The 21016-nt window shown below is 37.4% G+C and overlaps 1 protein-coding gene across 3 annotated transcripts in view; it reads left to right on the forward strand.

Annotated features, from left to right (window-relative positions):
• The window catches only part of LOC114645957 (UPF0606 protein KIAA1549L-like), a 333503-nt gene that overhangs the window by 162108 nt on the left and 150379 nt on the right, over positions 1 to 21016 (forward strand). For 2 of the 3 annotated variants that reach the window (XM_028793894.2, XM_051923802.1), the window contains exons 1-2: positions 9008 to 12688; positions 20117 to 20232. In XM_028793894.2, coding sequence (XP_028649727.2) covers positions 9064 to 12688; positions 20117 to 20232 — 3741 coding nt within the window. In that variant the 5' untranslated portion in view covers positions 9008 to 9063. Of the gene's footprint in view, positions 1 to 7699; positions 8069 to 9007; positions 12689 to 20116; positions 20233 to 21016 lie in introns of those variants that run through there. The other variant, XM_028793895.2, reaches the window with a different exon arrangement.

The raw sequence follows: 21016 nt of genomic DNA on the forward strand, positions 1-21016 counted from the left end.
TGATGAAGATATTGATGGAGGCAGACATTACATGTGCCTTGAACAACATATGAAGAATAGATGGTCAAGAAATACCTAGGTAAAGCAATTACTGATAGAGGCATATCCAAAAATAAGTCACCATAACTTGTCATAGATGGAGCATTGCACCCAGCTATTCAACCAAGTCACAAGTAGACATGTTTAGTAGACTAGTGTATTAAGAGTCCACAACTGGGCAGTCATTGCCTGTTCTGATTATTCACACTGATATGAAGACCAGGATATGCTGAGCCTCTAGATGCAAATGTTCTGGGGTTGTATCTTAATGGAACAAATTAGGCCCCTTTATATGAGTTGGACAATGTTTAAATGTCACAGGATATCTGAATGTTATTGATTAACAGAGGCATTCCTGACTGTAGTGTCAAAGGGCTTTTTCGTCAAGATAATGCTCAATTCTACAAGTTGATGGGAAAGTTCTGCAATGTCCTCAGAAACATGACAGTGAATGCAATTCATACCATTTGTACTCTTCAGTTACTATATTTTAAATATAAATTATGTTTTGAAGCCTATGGAAACCAATCATATCTACTAAAAAATGCCCATGTCCCCATCTCTCCTTTAACTAAACTCACTTTTTCCTTCAGAGACATTGCTTTCACAAATACTGTAGATATTCTGCCACTTACTGAGTGAAATTTGAAAATGCTTGGAGAGAACCAATGATATGCACTTAAAATTCAAGCATTGAGTTTTTACAATATATTAAAAATTCTTACTGATTTTAAGAGTTGCTTTTCAATAAGTACAAAATAAATCATTAAGACATAAAATTTACATGTTACTTAGAACAGATCAGACATCTTTCCTCACTCATCTAGTGTACAGACAGTGAAGAGGACTTAAGCTGAAGTTATTACGGTAACATTAAAGAATGCTTGCCAGATTTTTTAAAACCTCTTAACTGTTCATTGTAAAGTGAATTTACTTTTTACTGATTTTAAGCAAAACATCACACTATTTTCCTATTGTGTTATCACAGAAGGATCAGGATTCTTCCACTTGAGCTGGCAGTGCAGGGTAATTTACAAAAAATCAATTGTGAATTGACTGAATGTCAATAGAAATTAATGGAATAACCAAGAAATTGGAAAAATGGACGTTCCACCTGTTGATCTAAGGGCACAGCAGTCGAGACAAAATTAGATTGCTAACGATATACCAGTACTAATTTGTTTAATTAGTTGTTCAAGTTTTTGCCAAAATTTCATTTACTTTCTGGTAAACTCAGGAAATTATAGGTGCCACAAATATTTTGTTGCTGCAGCTGTTAATTAGAGATATCCAGTGATATGGGAAAATTAATGAATAATTCTACCTTGTACAATAAATTTAATAGGCATAAGCTTGAAATTTGCCTGGAGTCAATTAAGCAGCTTATATGGAATTAACTGGCAGCCCCTCTGCTTGCAGCTGATTATTATTGCTATCACATAATATTTTGCTAACATACTGTAGTTCAATTAGGATCAATTTTTTTTCTGAATTCTTGTATGCTTCCAAGAAGTCTATTACCATTGATTTTTCAGTAGTAAAGTTCACACTTGATGCCTCTATGAAAAGACTAATATATTGATTCTTTGAAAATCTTTTTTATAATATAGTGATAGTGTTGTAGTATTGCCACGTCATCAACATGTATGTAAGGAGAGTTAAAGAATGCTCTATCCAAAAATGATATTTGTTATATGTTACCTACCTCATGCAGTTTGTAGTGATGGCTGAGAAACATTTCAATCTCATGTCTTCATGCATAACAAAGATAACAGAATTTCTGATAAAATAGGCATCTGTGGTGACCAGTACTGGACAACAGTGAACAAAATCACAAAGCCCATGAAAAAATCTCATGTTACTCATCTCACACACTCCATAAATCAAATCATCCACTTGTATGCGCATAATGTCCCAAACATACAGTGCATCCGGAAAGTATTCACAGCGCATCACTTTTTCCACATTTTGTTATGTTACAGCCTTATTCCAAAATGGATTAAATTCATTTTTTTCCTCAGAATTCTACACACAACACCCCATAATGACAACATGAAAAAAGATTACTTGAGGTTTTTGCAAATTTATTAAAAATAAAAAAACTGAGAAATCACATGTACATAAGTATTCACAGCCTTTGCTCAATACTTTGTCGATGCACCTTTGGCAGAAATTACAGCCTCAAGTCTGTCCACTCAAGGACATTCACAGAGTTGTCCTGAAGCCACTCCTTTGATATCTTGCCTGTGTGCTTAGGGTCGTTGTCCTGCTGAAAGATGAAACGTCACCCCAGTCTGAGGTCAAGAGCGCTCTGGAGCAGGTTTTCATCCAGGATGTCTCTGTACATTTCTGCAGTCATCTTTCCCTTTATCCTGACTAGTCCCCCAGTCCCTGCCGCTGAAAAACATCCCCACAGCATGATGCTGCCACCACCATGCTTCACTGTAGAGATGGTATTGGCCTGGTGATGAGCGGTGCCTGGTTTCTTCCAAACGTAATGCCAAAGAGTTCAATCTTTGTCTCATCAGACCAGAGAATTTTCTTTCTCATGGTCTGAGAGTCCTTCAGGTACCTTTTGGCAAACTCCAGGCGGGCTGCCATGTGCCTTTTACTAAGGAGTGGCTTCCGTATGGCCACTCTACCATACAGGCCTGATTGGTGGATTGCTGCAGAGATGGTTGTCCTTCTGAAAGGTTCTCCTCTCTCCACAGAGGACCTCTGGAGCTCTGACAGAGTGACCATCGGGTTCTTGGTCACCTCCCTGACTAAGGCCCTTCTCCCCCGATCACTCAGTTTAGATGGCCGGCCAGCTCTAGGAAGAGTCCTGGTGGTTTCGAACTTCTTCCACTTACGGATGATGGAGGCCACTGTGCTCATTGGGACCTTCAAAGCAGCAGAAATTTTTCTGTAACCTTCCCCAGATTTGTGCCTCGAAACAATCCTGTTTCGGAGGTCTACAGACAATTCCTTTGACTTCATGCTTGGTTTGTGCTCTGACATGAACTGTCAACTGTGGGACCTTATATAGACAGGTGTGTGCCTTTCCAAATCATGTCCAGTCAACTGAATTTACCACAGGTGGACTCCAATTAAACTGCAGAAACATCTCAAGGATGATCAGGGGAAACAGGATGCACCTGAGCTCAATTTTGAGCTTCATGGCAAAGGCTGTGAATACTTATGTACATGTGCTTTCTCAGTTTTTTAATTTTTAATAAATTTGCAAAAATCTCAAGTAAACTTTTTTCACGTTGTCATTATGGGGTGTTGTGTGTAGAATTCTGAGGGGAAAAAATGAATTAAATCCATTTTGGAATAAGGCTGTAACATAACAAAATGTGGAAAAAGTGATGCGCTGTGAATACTTTCCGGATGCACTATATATATTTCTACTAAGATATTGTTAAATATACCACTTTTGGATAATACTCTTATGAATGAAAACTCGTACAAATGCAATTGAACCTTTGAATTGTAAGAGATTACTAAATTCAAAGTCATAAACAAACTGAGATTCAATACCAGAAAATTCCAACCCAAAGACAGCTCAAAAACAAAGTTTTTTGGATAAGTCTTTCCTTTATTTTGAATAGAGCTGGAACAGTTCTTTAACCAGATAGGTATCTTATGTAAAATGGTTACCATAATGTCATGAATCACATGACACATACTTCTCATGCTTGGCGGCCATTTTGTTTCATTCTGACCAGACACATGAAATGCTGGCACTCACGAAAAACAGAAGCATAAGATGGAAGTGCAGCTAAAATGGTACATTTACAAACTAGCAATAAAATAAAAATAAAACATTATTAACATGACTGCCTGATAATTGCCAAACTTTACATGTTCTTTCTCCTGTTTATTATGATTGTAAGACTTGTTTATTGATATTTTCTGCAAAAATTAGTTTCCTACGCTGCTGCTTTGAATAATAAACATTTCAGTTTCAGTTTCATTTTGATTCTCCATTTTAAAGTTAAAGGTAATGATTAGATTAGTATTACTATTTTGTTACTTGCAATCACCATTTTGTTTGCTCATGGGTACCACCATTTTGAGCAATAGCTAATGTGACACGTCACGGTTTGTAATGTTGCTCAAGCAACACTATTTAAGATAGTGGCACATAGAGTTTTGTTATCTGAGATTGTGGATACAGTTCAAAACACTTTCACAGGAACTTTGTCTTAGAATCTTTAGTTAATGTCCTTTCTGACTACATTTTGGTTTCATACATTGGGCTGTGTTATGACAACTTTTGACCACCTGGTTTTCACCCCTGCTTATTCTTCATCACTTGGCCTTTGCTTTATGCTGTTGTCACTTTCCACTTGTTACCTCTGGCAAACAAAAAAACAGTGTGCCAATGTAAAATAAGTTGTATCTCAAAATTTATTGGGTATTAATTAGGTGCCATTTTAGAATCATGAGAAAGATTTCCCAAGGTGCATCAAAAGTCTCTGAAACAAAAAAGACATCGAGTGTAAAGTGAGAAGTCTTAATCTAAAAGGATATTGTCATTAACTGCAGTAATGAATGCTCATCCTTATTAGTCTACTTTTATAAAACAAATAATACTAAAAGATAGTGTATGCTGACTTTTTCAAGAAAAGTATACGGAAGATCCATGTAGGGTACTGTGATATTGAATTGGTTAGTGCTTTGTCACTGTTTTTTGGGCTTTGTACTTGCCATCCTTTTGTAGTTCAAATTCAAATTTGTTGAGAGCACAGTCAAATTTGCACTTGCATGTCTCTCACAGACTAGTGAGTGAGTGTGTTGCAATGCCAGCAACTTACCATGAATACAACTTCATACCTTCAGGACAACATCAGATGATAGATACAAGGAAATCTTGTGCAGTCATTATGGGTGGCCACTGAGTAGTTTTATGTCCCGTGGATAAAGCTGACATTGAATCTGGTGGTGTAAGTGTTAATGGATCTATGTGGATTTTATGGAGTGCTGCAGTTTATTCCCTTATTCTAGAGACGTGTATACTAGGCTACCCTACTGTATGTCTGTAAATTGGCCTGCCATGGCCACACGAGTATCTTGCAATGGACAAGCATTCAATGCATGCTTTGCTTCTGCCCAGAACTTTATATTCTTGTGAGAGGGCTTAGTTGCCCATTATCATGTAATGAAATCCATAGGTTCAAAAATTGTTAATTGAAGAATTACACTTCCATAGTATACATACTAACATATGATTAATTTCTGGCATTGACTGAGATTATAGTTTGGCATGCAATTTAGCAGCAGCACTGTGCCATTGGGAACAAGCTTGCAGGATTCATGTTTTTTATATAGAGTGTGATGTATGTAAAAAGAGAAAGGGAATGCTACAGGCAATCTAAAAGGCACACTTGCTTCATGTTGTTAAAAACGAGATGCCTGAAGATTGTTCTGAGAAAAATAAAATAACCAGGAGATGACAACTTGATGCAGGAATCATCACCTAAAATATCAAGAAAACAGGCAACCAAAATACATAGCCAAAGTGAAAATTAGAGTTCAATGATAAAAAAGAAGTGAACTTGCAAACAAAACCTGGCATTAGGGCCTACTTGATAAAGAAACTGTCACTAAGAGATTGAGATTTAAGATGTTTGTCCACTGGGGGATAACGCATAGTGGAACCACCTCGATATTTTTGCTGTTCATCCTGTGATGTAATTGATACAACAATCATGATCATGTGATGCATGTTATCGCATCGTGTAAATAAAGAAGGAAATAGAACAGGAACAAACTACAATTTTTTCAAAATAAATCAAAATGATTAATAAACCTCAAAAACAGATTCTACATAGTATTAAAACATAAAATAAGCTCAAAAATATATGTATGGAAGGTGTTAGTTTTTACAGCCTGTTGATTTGAATGTGGGTCTCTGGTGTAATATCTTCGTTTTTTTGCTGCTGTGACAGATAAGGGGCGATATCGCTCCCTTGAACCCTCAGATCAGACGCCAGACACCAGATAAAAGTCCAAAATGACTTTATTATAATAATAAATGTGCACAAAGCACCCTTCACCTCTACTATACTCAATAATAATCACAATACAATACACAATAAACAATCCTCCACTCCCAGACGCATTGCCACCCTTCCTCCCGACTCAGCTCAACCCTGGGATCTCCCACAGTCCTTTATATAGTTTGACCCGGAAGTGCTTCTGATTCCTCAGTCCATGTCAGGTGAAAACTTCTCTTCTTCATCCCGGAAGTACGTCATTCCCTCTGTCTCCGTGACTAAGACGTATTTCCAGGTTATAGGTAAAACCGAAGTCTCTGGGCCTTCCTGTAGCGTCCCCTGGAGGCCCCCATGGTATCCAGCAGGGCTGTGATGAAAAACTCCACTGTCCATGATGCCCTGCTGGAACTCGGGGCACCTTTATGTTGCAAGCAGGGCTCCACCTTGTGGCCTGGGGGTATTGGCCGGGATAAAAGGCCTGCCATGTGCCACACTGCTTAGAATTTATTTTCCAGTGTTGAATTGTGTTGTTTATATTTTTATACATACTGCATGATATATGTTTATCGTTGTCACCATGATGTTACTGCACTGGTATTTTCACTTTTTGATTTTCTTATGGCTGTCACTGTTTTGTTGCATGGGAGCTTGGATTCAGTCTTCCTATTTGTTAGTAATGGAATTTTTGCCAGTCACGTAAACAGCTTCATTGTATATGACATCGCAGTGGCACAGTTCTTTAACTGCCATTGTGGAATGTGTAGCACCCAAGTTTTGACATTTAAATATTGAAAAGATAAATCCATGCCTAGTAATTTTGTTATTTTTCAGTGTGTTATGGTTTTCCGAGCTTCCTTATTTGTTTTCTAAGATTTTTCGTTTTAATGACTGGTACTGGATGTCTAAACTCTTTCTGGTTTTCTGACGTTTTCACCTCCCAAGGCTTTATATTTTATCTCTTGAGTTTTGCCTTGTTCATAGGAAATAATGGCTTCTTCTGATTAAAATGTTTAGTTTTGGAGTCTCTCAGTTTTATCTCCTGGTTGGAATCTTTTCAGCTTTAGCTTGTTCGCTTATCTGCACAGTCCCAACATCACATTGCAACAATAGCACTTTGAATTTAACACAATCCAATATGCTTAAAATCTGAAAGTAAAATTAAAACTCTTTTTTTACCAAGCTATTATCATGAATGCTGAAGTAGTCATTGACAAATGACTTTTAATCGATAATATCATTAACTCAATGACCCTGCCGGAGCAAAGAAAGTCCAAGAGAGCATTGGATGGCAGTAAACCTAAATTATTAGGGGCTTATGAATCAGGGTTTGGGCTGAAGCATTTTAATGAGTGTAGAAATGCTATTAAGTTGTCAGGCAGATTCTGAGCATTTGCCTTTCTCTGTTGACTCCTAGTAGCATAATTCATTCCAGGCCCACTATTCTATATTTGTATTGAATGAGTGGTGCAGGTAAAGAAATGTCCAGTGGGAGCATAACCTACAATGCTGATGATATTTCTTTTTGTTAGTTGAAGAAAAGGAGAGTCTCAATTCCAATTCAATCCGAATAATGGAATATACTGTATACTGTATGACACTATCTTGCTCAAATACTCTTATTTAATATACAGTTTTATATTTGCTATTCAATCATTATTGTCTTCTTTTTGTTTCAGATCAAGGAAATTATGAAACGTCCGCATTTGCAGCATTACCACAAGACCAAGTTACAACAATAGGAAAATCCAATTTCTTGACCTCATTATTGTTAGCAGAGGATGAACCTGTTTTAAATTACAAATCAGAGACTTCTGAGCCATTAGGAAGCACAGCAGAGACAAACAGAAGTGAAACTTCAACATTCCAGTCAATTCTATCTTGGTTAACAAATTCAGAAACTGTACCACAGTTGCCTGCATTAATGCAGTCTGCAGATTCAATCATCCAAAGCAATGGAAGCCAAACAGCTCAGCTGCTGCCAGATGAACGGACCTTAGCCTCTGAAGATGTTGTTGCAGCCGTAAACAGCTCTGCATCTGCTTCAGGTTTGGCAATAAATCCCATCCTTTATGCCAAAGCCCAGTCAGATCCATCAGTTGTGTTGTCACTGCCATCTTTGTTAACATCATCAGTGACATCTCCCATGTCTAACATTCCATCCAAAACTGATAGCTTGATCAGTTCTCCATTGTCATCATTTCCTTTATTGATAACTAAATCAGTCCATCCTAACCAAACCATTACTCTAGACCAAGAGAATATGACAACCAGTGAAGTGCCTTCTGCAGGAAATACTATTTCAAGAAACATATCTGTTCAGGCCGAGATAGTCAGCAGTACAACACAATCAGTTAATATCGTGACTCCTTCTTTAAAATTAGCCATGCCAGTGCCAAATATATTATCAGCAGATGCTGTTAATGCAATAAACAGTACAACAATGGTGCCAATGGTGGCTTCACAAGGTAGTGAAGTGAATACAAGTACAGTTGAAAGTAATTCGTCTTCCTTGTATAGTTCAACTATCCCTATAATAGGTAGTAGTGTGACACCTGTGATTGTTGGTTATCACCTCAGTGCAAGTTCCAACACTGAAGTAAGTGAGGCAGCTATCCTGTCAACAAGTGCACCAGCACTAGAAGCAATAACTATAAAATCATCCTCTGGGTCATCTTCAGAATTAAATCAGTTTATTTCATCAACAACTCCATCTTACTTTAAGAATGCCACAATATCTTTGACAGGACCTGCAATAAACATAATGGAGACTGGTATCCCTGCTTCTACATCTGGAAATTTTCTTACAGAATCCCCCGTTTCATCTTCATCATCATCAAATTCTCCAGTTTCTGGAAATATCTTGGTAACAAATATGATTACTTCTTCTAATGTAGTCAGAACATTGACTACAGCACCAACAACATCATCCACATTTACTAAGCAACTTTTTTCTCAAACCAGTAGTATTTCATCTGCATTTTTTAGCAACACCTTTCCATCTAATGTGACCAGTGGAAGATTACCAGTTACCAATGCGACTATGTTTACAGATGTATCTACTCTGGCGTTAAGTACGCCAGATATGGCAAGTCCTCTTTTTCCAAACGAAAGTACAAGCAGTATAAATACCAGAATATCAACATCAAACCCAGTTTCTGGATCATTGATGTCATCTATTCCAGGAGTGGTGAATGTGTCTGATAATATAAATTCATCAATGGAAAGCACTACTGTGGCTTCTACACTCAAGGAGTACAACACAAATGCTCCTATATCTTCAGCAGCTTATACAATAATTGAAAGCCCCAACACTCTTCCTGATGTGTTTTCTTCCAGCTTATCAACGGACCATGAAAAGATGACAACTGTATCAGAACTCTCAACTTCTGAAAATGTAATTAGAACATCGCCAGAAATTTCTCAGAACACACCTACAGTTTCATCAGCCCCATTTACCTCCACGTCTGGGAATTTTGCATCACTCGATGTGTCTAGCAGAGTTTCTACCTCAGGACTGTCATCTTTTGTGACAGCATCTTCAACAGTAAGTTTATATGGCACCACTAGTAATGAAGTCACTGGTTTACATTTTACAGAGTCAGCCAATAACTTTTCAGTGTCACCCACCACTACTGTGGCTCCTCAACTCTCATCATTGACCAGAAATTTTGAAACAGGCACAAGCAATTTTATTACTAATATTGGAGATACTACAAATGTAACATTTACTGCTGAGAATGAAACAAAGCCTCCTGTTTCAGATACTACAATTACTGAAGCCAATATGTTTTCATTTCATTCATCTGCTGTAACATCTAACGTAAATCCTTCTTCAGAAACACTTACTGTGCCAACATATGTGTCATCCAAATCGGCAAACACTGATATGGATGTTATCAGTACTGAAATAATTTGGTCGAACTCTACAGAATCTCAAGTTCCAAGCACCCAGAGCAATGTACAACCATCAAGAGAAGTTTCATCGTCTACAGAAAATACCAATATGACCTATGATAGCCTAACATCTACAGAAATCCACTCAGTTACACCAGAGTCTACAAGGTTTACTGGAGAATATCCTAATGGGTCTTCTGTATCTTCCACTCCACTGCCTTCCAGAACTACTGATGTCAGGCCTTTGAACAACACAACAGCTTCTAGTTCTCTTGTGACTAGTGCCAGATATGAAAATTCAACAGAAATGTCTCAATCCCACACTAATAGTACATTACCACTTACACCCTTTTTAAATTTTACAAGTATAGTCACCATGAATGAGTCAACAACCTTTTCAGGATTTGTTTCAACGGAAACTGCTGGCATAAATAATCAAAGTGACTATTCCATGAGCACAGAATCTGTAAATTACTCATCTTCTACTACGTCCCAGCAATCCACAACATTGTTAACATCATCATCAGATCTACATATAACTAATACCACACCAACAGAACAATATGGAAATTTCACTTCTTTTCTACCTTTAAATTCTACAAGTTCAGTCAGTATCAACAGCTCTATCACTTTTTCAAGCTTTTATACTACACAGATTTCAAGTACAGATAATCAAACTGACAATTCCGTGAGCACCTTTACCCCATCAGAATCCATAAATGTCTCCTCTTCTAGCACCCCCCAGCAATCAACAACATTTATAACATCACCATCAGAGAAGAATGGAACCAACACCACATCTATAGAACAGTCTGAATTTACCACTTCTTTACCATCGTCAGATATTACAAGTCCTTACACTATGAGCAGCTCAAGCTTTTTTACAAATCAAACTGCTGTTACCAGTAATCAAACTGACTACTATACAAGCACCTTTACCTCATCAGAATCCATAAACATCTCCTCTTCTAGCATCCCCCAGCAATCAACAACATTTATGACTTCATCATCAGAGAAGAATGGAACCAACACCACATCTATGGAACAGTCTGAATTTACCACTTCTTTACCATCGAGTTCTTACACTATGAGCAGCTCAAGCTTTTTTATAAATCAAACTACTGTTACCAATAATGAAACTAACTACTCCTCAAGCACCTTTACCTCATCGGAATCCATAAACTTCTCCTCTTCTAGCACCCCCCAGCAATCAACAACATTTATGACATCATCATCAGAGAAGAATGGAACCAACACCACATCTATAGAACAGTCTGAATTTACCACTTCTTTACCATCGGGTTCCTACACTATGAGCAGCTCAAGCTTTTTTACAAATCAAACTACTGTTACCAATAATGAAACTAACTACTCCACAAGCACCTTTACCTCATCAGAATCCGTAAACTTCTCCTCTCCTAGCACCACCCAACAATCAACATTTATGACATCATCATCAGAGAAGAATGGAACCAACACCACATCTACAGAACAGTCTGAATTAACCACTTCTTTACCATCGAGTTCTTACACTATGAGCAGCTCAAGCTTTTTTACAAATCAAACTACTGTTACCAATAATGAAACTAACTACTCCACAAGTACCTTTACCTCATCAGAATCCGTAAACTTCTCCTCTCCTAGCACCACCCAACAATCAACAACATTTATGACATCATCATCAGAGAAGAATGGAACCAACACCACATCTGTGGAACAGTCTGAATTTACCACTTCTTTAAAATTGTCAGATATTACAAGTCCTTACACTATGAGCAGCACAAGCTTTTTTACAAACCAAACTGCTGCTACCAGTAATCAAACTGACAACACTACAAGCACCTTTACTCCATCAGAATCTTTAAACTTTACTTCTTCCAGTACACAATTACCAACTTTTATGACATCATCATCAGAAGTGAATGGCACCAACAGTACCTCTCAGACAAAAACCAGTCACTATTTCTCTACTGCCAGCTATGGTAACTTGACAACAAATTCATCTGAGTCAACGTTCATGTCAACAGAGGTTGCCAGATCATCTGTTACACAGTCTTTTACTAGCATTGCAAATAACCAGTCTGCAACTTCAGAAATATCAAACACATTACATAGTTTTTCCTCTACTGTCCCCCCATTTTCTGCTTCTACTCAGATTTCTTCATTTAACACACATTCCACTGAGCATGCCTTCACAACATCTTCCCATACATTGTCAACGACATTAACTTCAACTAATTTACCGACTGCAAATTCTACCCATTCTCTCATTACAGAAGAAAAGACAACTTCAGCCCCATCATCCACTTTCACGTCCAAGTTATCGGAAGGAACGTCTGCAAACAACAGGACAGTAGCACCAACTATCATGTCATCTTTAACGACAAAGAGCACAGTTACACCCACTCCATTCATTTCAACTCGCACAACACTTGAAGTGAGCACGTCACATACACTTTCCACCAGTACTAGAAGGCCTACTACCACTTTAACTAGCACAAAACACCCAACAATTGTTTCGACCACAAACGTTGATCATAACACAGTAACAGCAAGTTCTATGGAAGTAGCTACATCAACAGAATCTTCAAAGACATCATCCTCTCCATCAATAACAAAAACAGCCGCTTTGACGTCTATGATTACAGTACCACCGCAGACAACAAGAGGCACAGCTACTCCTCTTCAAAACATAACAGAAAGCGTCATTTCTACCACTGCAATGCTTCAGGTGGAATGTAATATAACTGAAAGACTCTGGGTGAAAACAGGTATGTATTTACAATTACCCTATATATCTTGTACATTGCATATAATACTTACTTATTATACCAGAGTAATGAGTGCATGATTATAGTATGTCTTTAATGAGGTTTAAAGGAATGCTCCACCCAAAAATTTGATTTTTTTCTATATGTTACTTATCCCATATACTTTGCAGTGGTGACAGAGAAAAGTTTTAATGTCATGTTTTCATGCACAATGGTGAAAGAAAGTTTATTATATAATAGAAGCCAAAAATGACCAATGCTGTACAAAATACAAAAATGTTTGAATTGAAGACCCGCCTCCCCTCCTCATTCATTGGTTAAGAATCCTGTAGCTAAGAAAGTCATTCCCATGAACCTTTAGTTTTTGGTTTATGATGTGTGCTGATTACTCTGGAAGCATATTTTTATCATTATTTTAGCAAAAAAGCATGTGTTTTGCATGTTTTAAGCACACAATTGGATCACTGACTTGTGAATTATGTGACTTGAGTAACCTGAGATTTTTTTTTTCTTTTACCAATGGACATTTTTCACATCATTTGCCATTGTACAGCATTGGTCACTCTAGACATCTATTACATTGTAAACTTTTTAAACTACATTTTGCATGAAAATGTGAGATTAAATATTTTTCTTAGCCACCACAACAAAGTACATGGAATAAGTAAAATATTTAAGAATGTCATTTTTGTATGGAGTACGGTATACCTTTGAAATATAAACATATTTGTTTTGTGACAGCAATCTAAATGGTGTAAACATCTCCTTTGTTTGTTGCATTACTAGGCTTGCTGAGGTTTGCATTAGCTATTTCAATAACCAATAAATTAGCCATTTTATATCATTTGTTTCAGATAAAAATGACCATACTGGGTTGGTGTGACTCATCAATATAAGCCATATTTCTTAATTTGCAAATGGCTAGTAGATGTTAACACGTCAAGTTTTTATCAAAAGAATAGTAGTGACAGCTGCGGTGGGCTGGTGCCCTGGCTGGGATTGACTGCAGCAGACCCCCGTGACCCTGTAGTTAGGAAATAGCGGGTTGGATAATGGATGGATGGATAGTAGTGACAGTGTGGTGGGCCAGTGGTTATTATGGGTATTTCATAGCTCCAGGAGGCTAGATTTGAATCATGGTTCATACACTGAATTTCCTTTGACTACTCTGGTTTTCCTCCCTTTTATTGTTGTGTCTGTAAGTTTAGTAAGTGTTATGTCCATGTTGATCAAGCAGGATTAAGAGAGATTAAAAAAATCTATCAGGGAAGATTAAAAGGTAAACTGTGCAGAGTAGTCAGATAATAGCAGAGAAAAACACACTGAAGGACATGGACTGACAAAAAAATTTACAGGGTAAAACAAATTCAAAGTTTCAAAACATCAGACAGCATAAACCAATTTGACTCTTTAATATGAATTGCTAAAGAAACTGGATTCTTTTTATATTCATTCCTATGTACAATAAAGAAAGTTTTGAAACATATAAAGAAACTGCTCCTCATTAAGTAAAATAGCTGCCACGAAAGCCACTAGCTTCACAAAATTGTAGTGCTTGGGACATCACTGCAATGAACAGTCGAATAAGCAAAAATAAGGACAAAACAACAATATTTTACTTCCTGAATTGTGATAACTGGCACCTGTAAACCCTACGCTGCCCGGATAGTTTACGGCCCTCAGGATTTGAGAAAGAGTAAATTGGTGGATTAGCTTTGTGTAACAGATCATTTGTAAATAGAAAACCTTCCAGATTTGTTCTTTCATTTCATTTTAAAAATGCCATTTAGGTAAACCTCTATATACCAGGTATCCTGGTTACATCTGTCAAGGATGCTTGACTAAGTCATGACAATATTCAAGAACATGTTTTCAGGTTTGTCGGATTCAAAAACATACATTACTGCCTCACGTCTGAGAATTTCCATGTGTTCATATGGCCAGTATTGACTGGCGAAATTCACCGAAGCGTTTTCATAGAGAATATATTGGGTTTGCCGGTAACCTTGTTTGCTGAAATTTGACCTGAAAATTTACCATGAGGCTGGCTTAGCCAAACTTTTTTTTTCCCAGCGCCTCATGATGCTTTGTGAGGCCAGTGTGACATCTTTATCTGTTTTGCACTACATGCCCAGAACATTCACACATGCGTACTGTAAGTGTAATGGACTAGAATTCAATGTTTTAAAGAAAAGGCAAATCTCCTTGATGGCTTTCTATTGGACATAAACATTTACCTGTCTTGCAAAAGAGTCACCTTCTTTGAATAATCAGACTGCTTTAATAAGTATCTCATTCAAATACAATATTGTGATGCAGAACTGCCTACTTCCTTTGAAAATTAACGAGTTCTGGGGACATTGGTTTCTAATCAGGTACTTCTTGATAGCTGACAACAATACTATTGTTGAACCAAAGTAAATGTGTTTATACTATTGTTCTGCAGAGGAAATTGTCATGAACCATTGTTTCACTGATTGTTATATTGATCTATGCAGAGATTGAAGCATTTATATATTTATGGGTAAGTGAGAATAGAGTAGAACAGAGAAGTATGGTCTGAGACTTGTGACTGCTGCCTGCTTCTTTTATGCTTTTTTACCATATCGCTAGTGGCTACACCCTATAGTAACAGTGGCTTGAACCTGGCCCAGTGTCCCCTAGGCCTGAGGCCAGTAACGTAAGTGTACTCAACCACATACTTTATAGCCGTGCCTGATCTGCTGTAATAGTGAATAATTTACAGTGTGTACAAGAATGCCACTACCCGACTGGTATTCCAGTTGGATTTGTGCCCCACATGTATTAGAAAAAACAATGTTACACAACACTTCACTTTAAAATCTGAACTGCACATATGGATACATAACTTGCAGTATTTTTAATTGAGGGCTGCATTAGCTGACCATAATGAAAATATTTTGTTGTTCCGCATAGATTCATTGTACATTGTGTCTTCACTGCTGGATGTGGCATGTAGCACTGATCGGGTAGTGACAGGGACAGCCCCCCAGCCTGAGTATATAACGCTGATGGGAGCTCAGAAGATGCAGAGAGATAAAGAACTCAATGAGGCTCAGTGCTGCAGATGTCAGTACTGCTGCCTCACTGTTCAGGTCACATTTGTGGCTGCAATCATCTGTCCAGCAGCTGCTTCCTGAGGCCACAGGGACACTTAACAGACTATTGGATCATTTTAATCTGCTCAAAACTTGTTCAGTTTCTCTTTCCCCATTGACTTCAACGTATGTATCTGAACTGGCTGAAATTCCTGAACCTTTTTTGGCAAAGCAAATTTAGTATAGTTTTTTCATCACTAATTACAGTATATTTCACAATAGCCTGTTAGGTAAAAGACAAAACAAATGATTTAACTTCAAGTAAAAGAGACGTTTACCAAAATCCACTTACAAGTATATTAGTAGTGAACTTTGAAAGCAACAGCATGTGCAGTAAAGACACAGGTACCCACAATAATAACTTATTTCTTTAAAGTGCTTTTTGCAAAACACAGCTTGCAGAGACTGAAGACTGTACTGGGTGCATCAGGTGCAAGTCAATAAGCAACCCATTTGCACAACTCACTTGTCCATTTATACTGGGCCAAATTAGAGTTGTCAGTCAAATTAATTTGCTTGACTTTGGATTGTCAAAAGCAGCTGGAATCTCTGGAAATAAACTACATGGATGTGTAGAGCATGTCCATGGACATAGCCTTCAACCAGGGGCTTTGAAGCTGTTAGGCGAACTAACCACCATCTCATTTTCAAAAATTATATCAGTTTGGTCTTTTCCCTTTCACTCACTGACAGTCACCTTTACAATATGGTCTAAGGATATCGCTTAACACTTAATGCCCTGAAAGCTTGGTTTAGTTGGAAGCAAGAACACCTGTACAATAGGCATGTGATTTTATCGAACTGTCTGTTCAAAGACACAAACACCAGAAACCTAAACAGACTTAGGAAGAAATTGTACCCATCCACAAACCCACGCATCAGTTTCAATGAAACAGAGACCTGAAGAAGATCTCATTTAACTTTACAGATTTCTGCTAGTATGCAGAGACATCTTTGTGCCATCTTCAGTGCTATCATTTCTTCCTATCTTCTTTTTTGTCTCTGTGTGGATGTCAGAGTCTGAAGGACATCTTATTGACACAAATAGAATGAGATGTGAAGTTTGTAAAGGGATCTAATAAACTCATTGCACCAGTTTAAGGAAAATGAACCACATTAGCTTAATTTTCACGATTGTTAACTGTACTGAGGGTAATACTTACTGTAATCATTATTCCTCCTAATGGACTAATTTGAGAAGAAATTAAGTATGAAGGCACAGAAATCTGTTTGTGCTGTTTTTCCACACTTTCCCAGGTCATTTGGATTAAGTTGTCTTTTCTTAATTAAAACTTTCCATTAGGTATGGCAGTAGAGAAACTGTGTTTTGAACTCCTTATTGTTTCAGTATACTCCATTTTTTTTTCCTTTTAACTGTGGCTAGGATGTCTCTGAAGACAAAAAGAAACAGGTCCTAAGACCCATTTACTCAGTTTTGGGGGTTTGTCAGAAGTAATTGCTGCTGACAGCTGAGGTCCCTGGTTTAAACTTTTAATTACGCTGGTGGCTGTCACTTTCTCGGTCTCTCTCTCTCATCCTCATGATTCCTTGGTTTCACTTTCAACCTTTTTCTTGTTTTGTTTCTTTCCTCACTCTTGTAATTTCAGGAAACACTGAAAAAAGTTCAAGATGATGATGATGATGATTGAAAACCAATCGTAAATGAGTCCAGAAGTGAAATATATTAAGATCTACCACTAGTTCCTTAAGTTTTTCACCAAATTGTGTTTGTTTCCCAAAGTTACCTATTTGAAGTGGAACTGGACAACAAAGTGACACAATGAGGAGGTCCTGTGGTAGTTCAGTTCATACCCAGAATAATGCCAAGGAGTCTAAGGAACATATGCAAAGACATTCTCTTTATTAGATAAAATAAACACCAGAGAAGGATAAACACTGCCTCTTTAGGTCCACCTTAATGGGTTTTAATTTGCTGGCTAACCCTGACTTGTACAGCTATCATAACCTTATTTGCAGACACTTTTATTTGTTTCATTTAATTATTTTGGTTTTTAGAATCTCAAAATCCTGATGATGCAATACTTGGGTTGTCACACTTCTGCTGTAAAACGTGGTGGCGCTCACACAGACACATAGATCTTCCAAAACAAAGACCAGTGATAGCCTAGTTTAAAACTTTTCAAAATTAAACGTTATACATGTATTTTGGTTTATTTTATGAGTGTTACCACATAGAGTCAGTTTTTGAGATGTGATTTGACAAAACTTTACTTTATTCCTATTCTATTTATTTGTTTATGCAACAAGCTATGTCTTGTGACCTCGCTCCTCACATCAATTATGTCACAGGATGTGATGCTATAAACACATTAATCCTTGGTGAATTAAATCTCTTTTACAAGTAGGCAGTAATGTCTGGTCTCATTTTCAATTTCTGATCTTCTTTTAGACTTCAGTTTCTGATTTTCGTTTCATCTTTGTAGTTTGGTTGCCTGATCGTTTGTCTATTTTGGCTCTGAACTGGTTTTTCCATCTGACTAAGACTCTTGCTTTACATTATTAAGTCTAGGGGCATCATTTATAAAGCTTGAAGTATGTGTATGGAACTTTAGGAAAGAAAACTTGATGGAGGAACTTGCGTATATTTAACTCTGACCAATATGTTCACAACATTTCTAAGAAACTGGGAAATGATGACACGCTTGATCAAGCAGGGAAATAAAGGAAAGCCAGCCATATTATCAAACCGATATTATAATGTTATAATAATAATAATTCACTTTATATGCAGGGAGATTCACACGAAAGAGACCCCAAATATTCTGTAATAACTCTCGCTAGAACGAAGCAAACTGAACGAAACAATGTGCAATGTGCTCCTCAGTATATGGAGCTTTGAACAAGTTGGGATGCCCCTGTGTCGGAGTAATGAGGTAGGCGCCGGACAGTCGTTGAGACATTTAACCTCCGTTTGTAACTTCTGGAAGCATACCGCCTGTAGCCCTTCACTCAGTCACTCGACTTCTCATCAGGATGGTGGTGTACAGTAGCGAGCAGTGCATCTTCATGGTGTGAACCTATTGGGTCACCAATTTGTTAAAGTGATGTCAGACTCAACTGGATGATTGTTAGTTAACAGAAGGTTACTTCCAGCAAGATGGAGCAACGTGTCACACATTGGCAGAAATTGAGCTTTTCTTCTGCAACAGGGTAATTTTAAAAAAAGGCTTTGGCCACCACAACCGTTAGACTTCTTCCTTTGGGGTATGATCAATGGATAAGTATATTGGAACAAGCCTCACACTGTGAAAGATTTGAAGGAAAATATCCAACGTGAAATTGCCGCTCTTCCCTCCGAGATGCTTGCCAATACGTTCAAGAACATGGAGCGCCGCATCGAAATGTGTCTGGCAGAAAATGGAAACCACTTCCAGCATCGCATGTAATGAATTTGATTACACATAGGTCAAGGTATATAGCGTATTTTTTGGTTCAGATTGCTTCATCCTAACGGGAGTTACAACAGAATATTCGGGGCCTCTTTCGAGTGAATCTCCCTGTACACTCCTTCTCAGTAAATAAAAGTATTTACCACCTATGAACGGATCGGTGTTCTCTGAGAACCATGAAACAGGTGGTACATTCCACTCATCTGGTGGAAACTGAACTGAACCAGTAAGAAAATCCTCAAATTATTGTAGCTTTGTATCTAGCCATGTTGCTTTTTTAATTTTTTCATACTTTTGCTTATGTTTAAAAAGCATCTTTGTGCAAATATATAGTGCAAAAAATATATTTTGTTAATAAAGAAGCAATAGTAGCACAAGCACAGCACTTTTAAGCATCTTTCGGGATCCCCAGGCCCTTACTTGGGCCTGCTATTTGGTTCTAATTTAAATTTTCTTCCGTGTTACTTGTGAACGTTTTACTTTCTAATCATTTGTCAGTTATGTTTTTTTGTTTTTTTTTGTAAGTCACCTTTGAAAATGGAGTCTACTAAATAAATGTTCAAAATTCGGGAAACCAAATTATGAAAATTGATTAACCACCCTGATAAATATGAAAAAGTGAATCTCACTAAATTCTTAAATGATCAACCAAGATATTCTCTGGGTGCTATGTGTCTTGGAGGTGCTTGTCTCAGGCTTAAATGTGTTTTGTAACAAAAAGCACCATTACGTATTCAGTAATCATTGCAGTAATTTATAGCATTTGGAATACCTGCAGCTCTCAGCTACATAATTAAATCCTCATGACAGACTGAATGTTATCAAAGCTTTAACAAATGGGCTTATTGGTGACACAGCTGATACTTCATTGGTTTCTGTTAGCCTGTGTTTTTCCACAGTTTTGTCTCTGAACATTAGGAGGAGCCGAGCCAGTGATGTGATGAACCTGAATCTCACAAAAGGACTAACTCAAGCATTGCAGAAGGCCTTCAACGACAGCCATATGCTTGCACAGGTTAGCTGAATCTTCTCTTATTGCTTGTTGAAGTGAATGCAGGGAAAAGGGGAATGCATTGGCTTAATTGTGAGATTTAACAAGGAATGTTTATCTATTCAGATATAAGGTACTGACAAGTGGGTGAAAAGAAGATCAAAATGTGCATCATATTACTATATGTATAGTATTTGTGGTTCTGGCTTCTCTTTCACTGTCTTTTTCTGGATTCAGACTGAAATTCCTTTTAGCATTTAACTTTTATGCCAATTTCCACATCTTAATTATTCATCTATTTATTTCTAAAAAATAGATCACAAATGTCCACCAATAGTGCTAAATAAATCTCTCTATTATATAAAAAAATCCTGGGATGAGATGAGACTTTTTAGCCTGGGATGAGACAAGACTTTTTCAGAGAGATAATTTCATGTCCTGTGAAACGAGACTTTGTGCCAAGAGATTTAACCACCCCTGGGGCTGGAAATAAAAGACAAAGAGTAAATCACAAAGTAGAATGTCGTAAAAAGGTTCAAAAATGTTGGCGTGGTACACATGCAGAGCAGGTTAGAGATAATGAAAGTACTAAAATTCGAAATGATAGTAAAGATCGCATTAGCACAAACAAACGAAAATTATTACTAAGTGAAATAATGGAACAGCGAAAAGAGGTTGAATATATGGACATAGGTGATATGACAGAAGTATGTAGATATTGTTCGGATTTGAACTTTAAGTCGGAGACTTGTAGATCGTCTAATTCGTGTTGTCATCAGGGAAAAGTAGTCCTTCATCTCAATGAAGA

Source organism: Erpetoichthys calabaricus, chromosome 2 (genome assembly GCF_900747795.2).
Source record: "Erpetoichthys calabaricus chromosome 2, fErpCal1.3, whole genome shotgun sequence".
Lineage (NCBI taxonomy): Eukaryota > Metazoa > Chordata > Cladistia > Polypteriformes > Polypteridae > Erpetoichthys > Erpetoichthys calabaricus.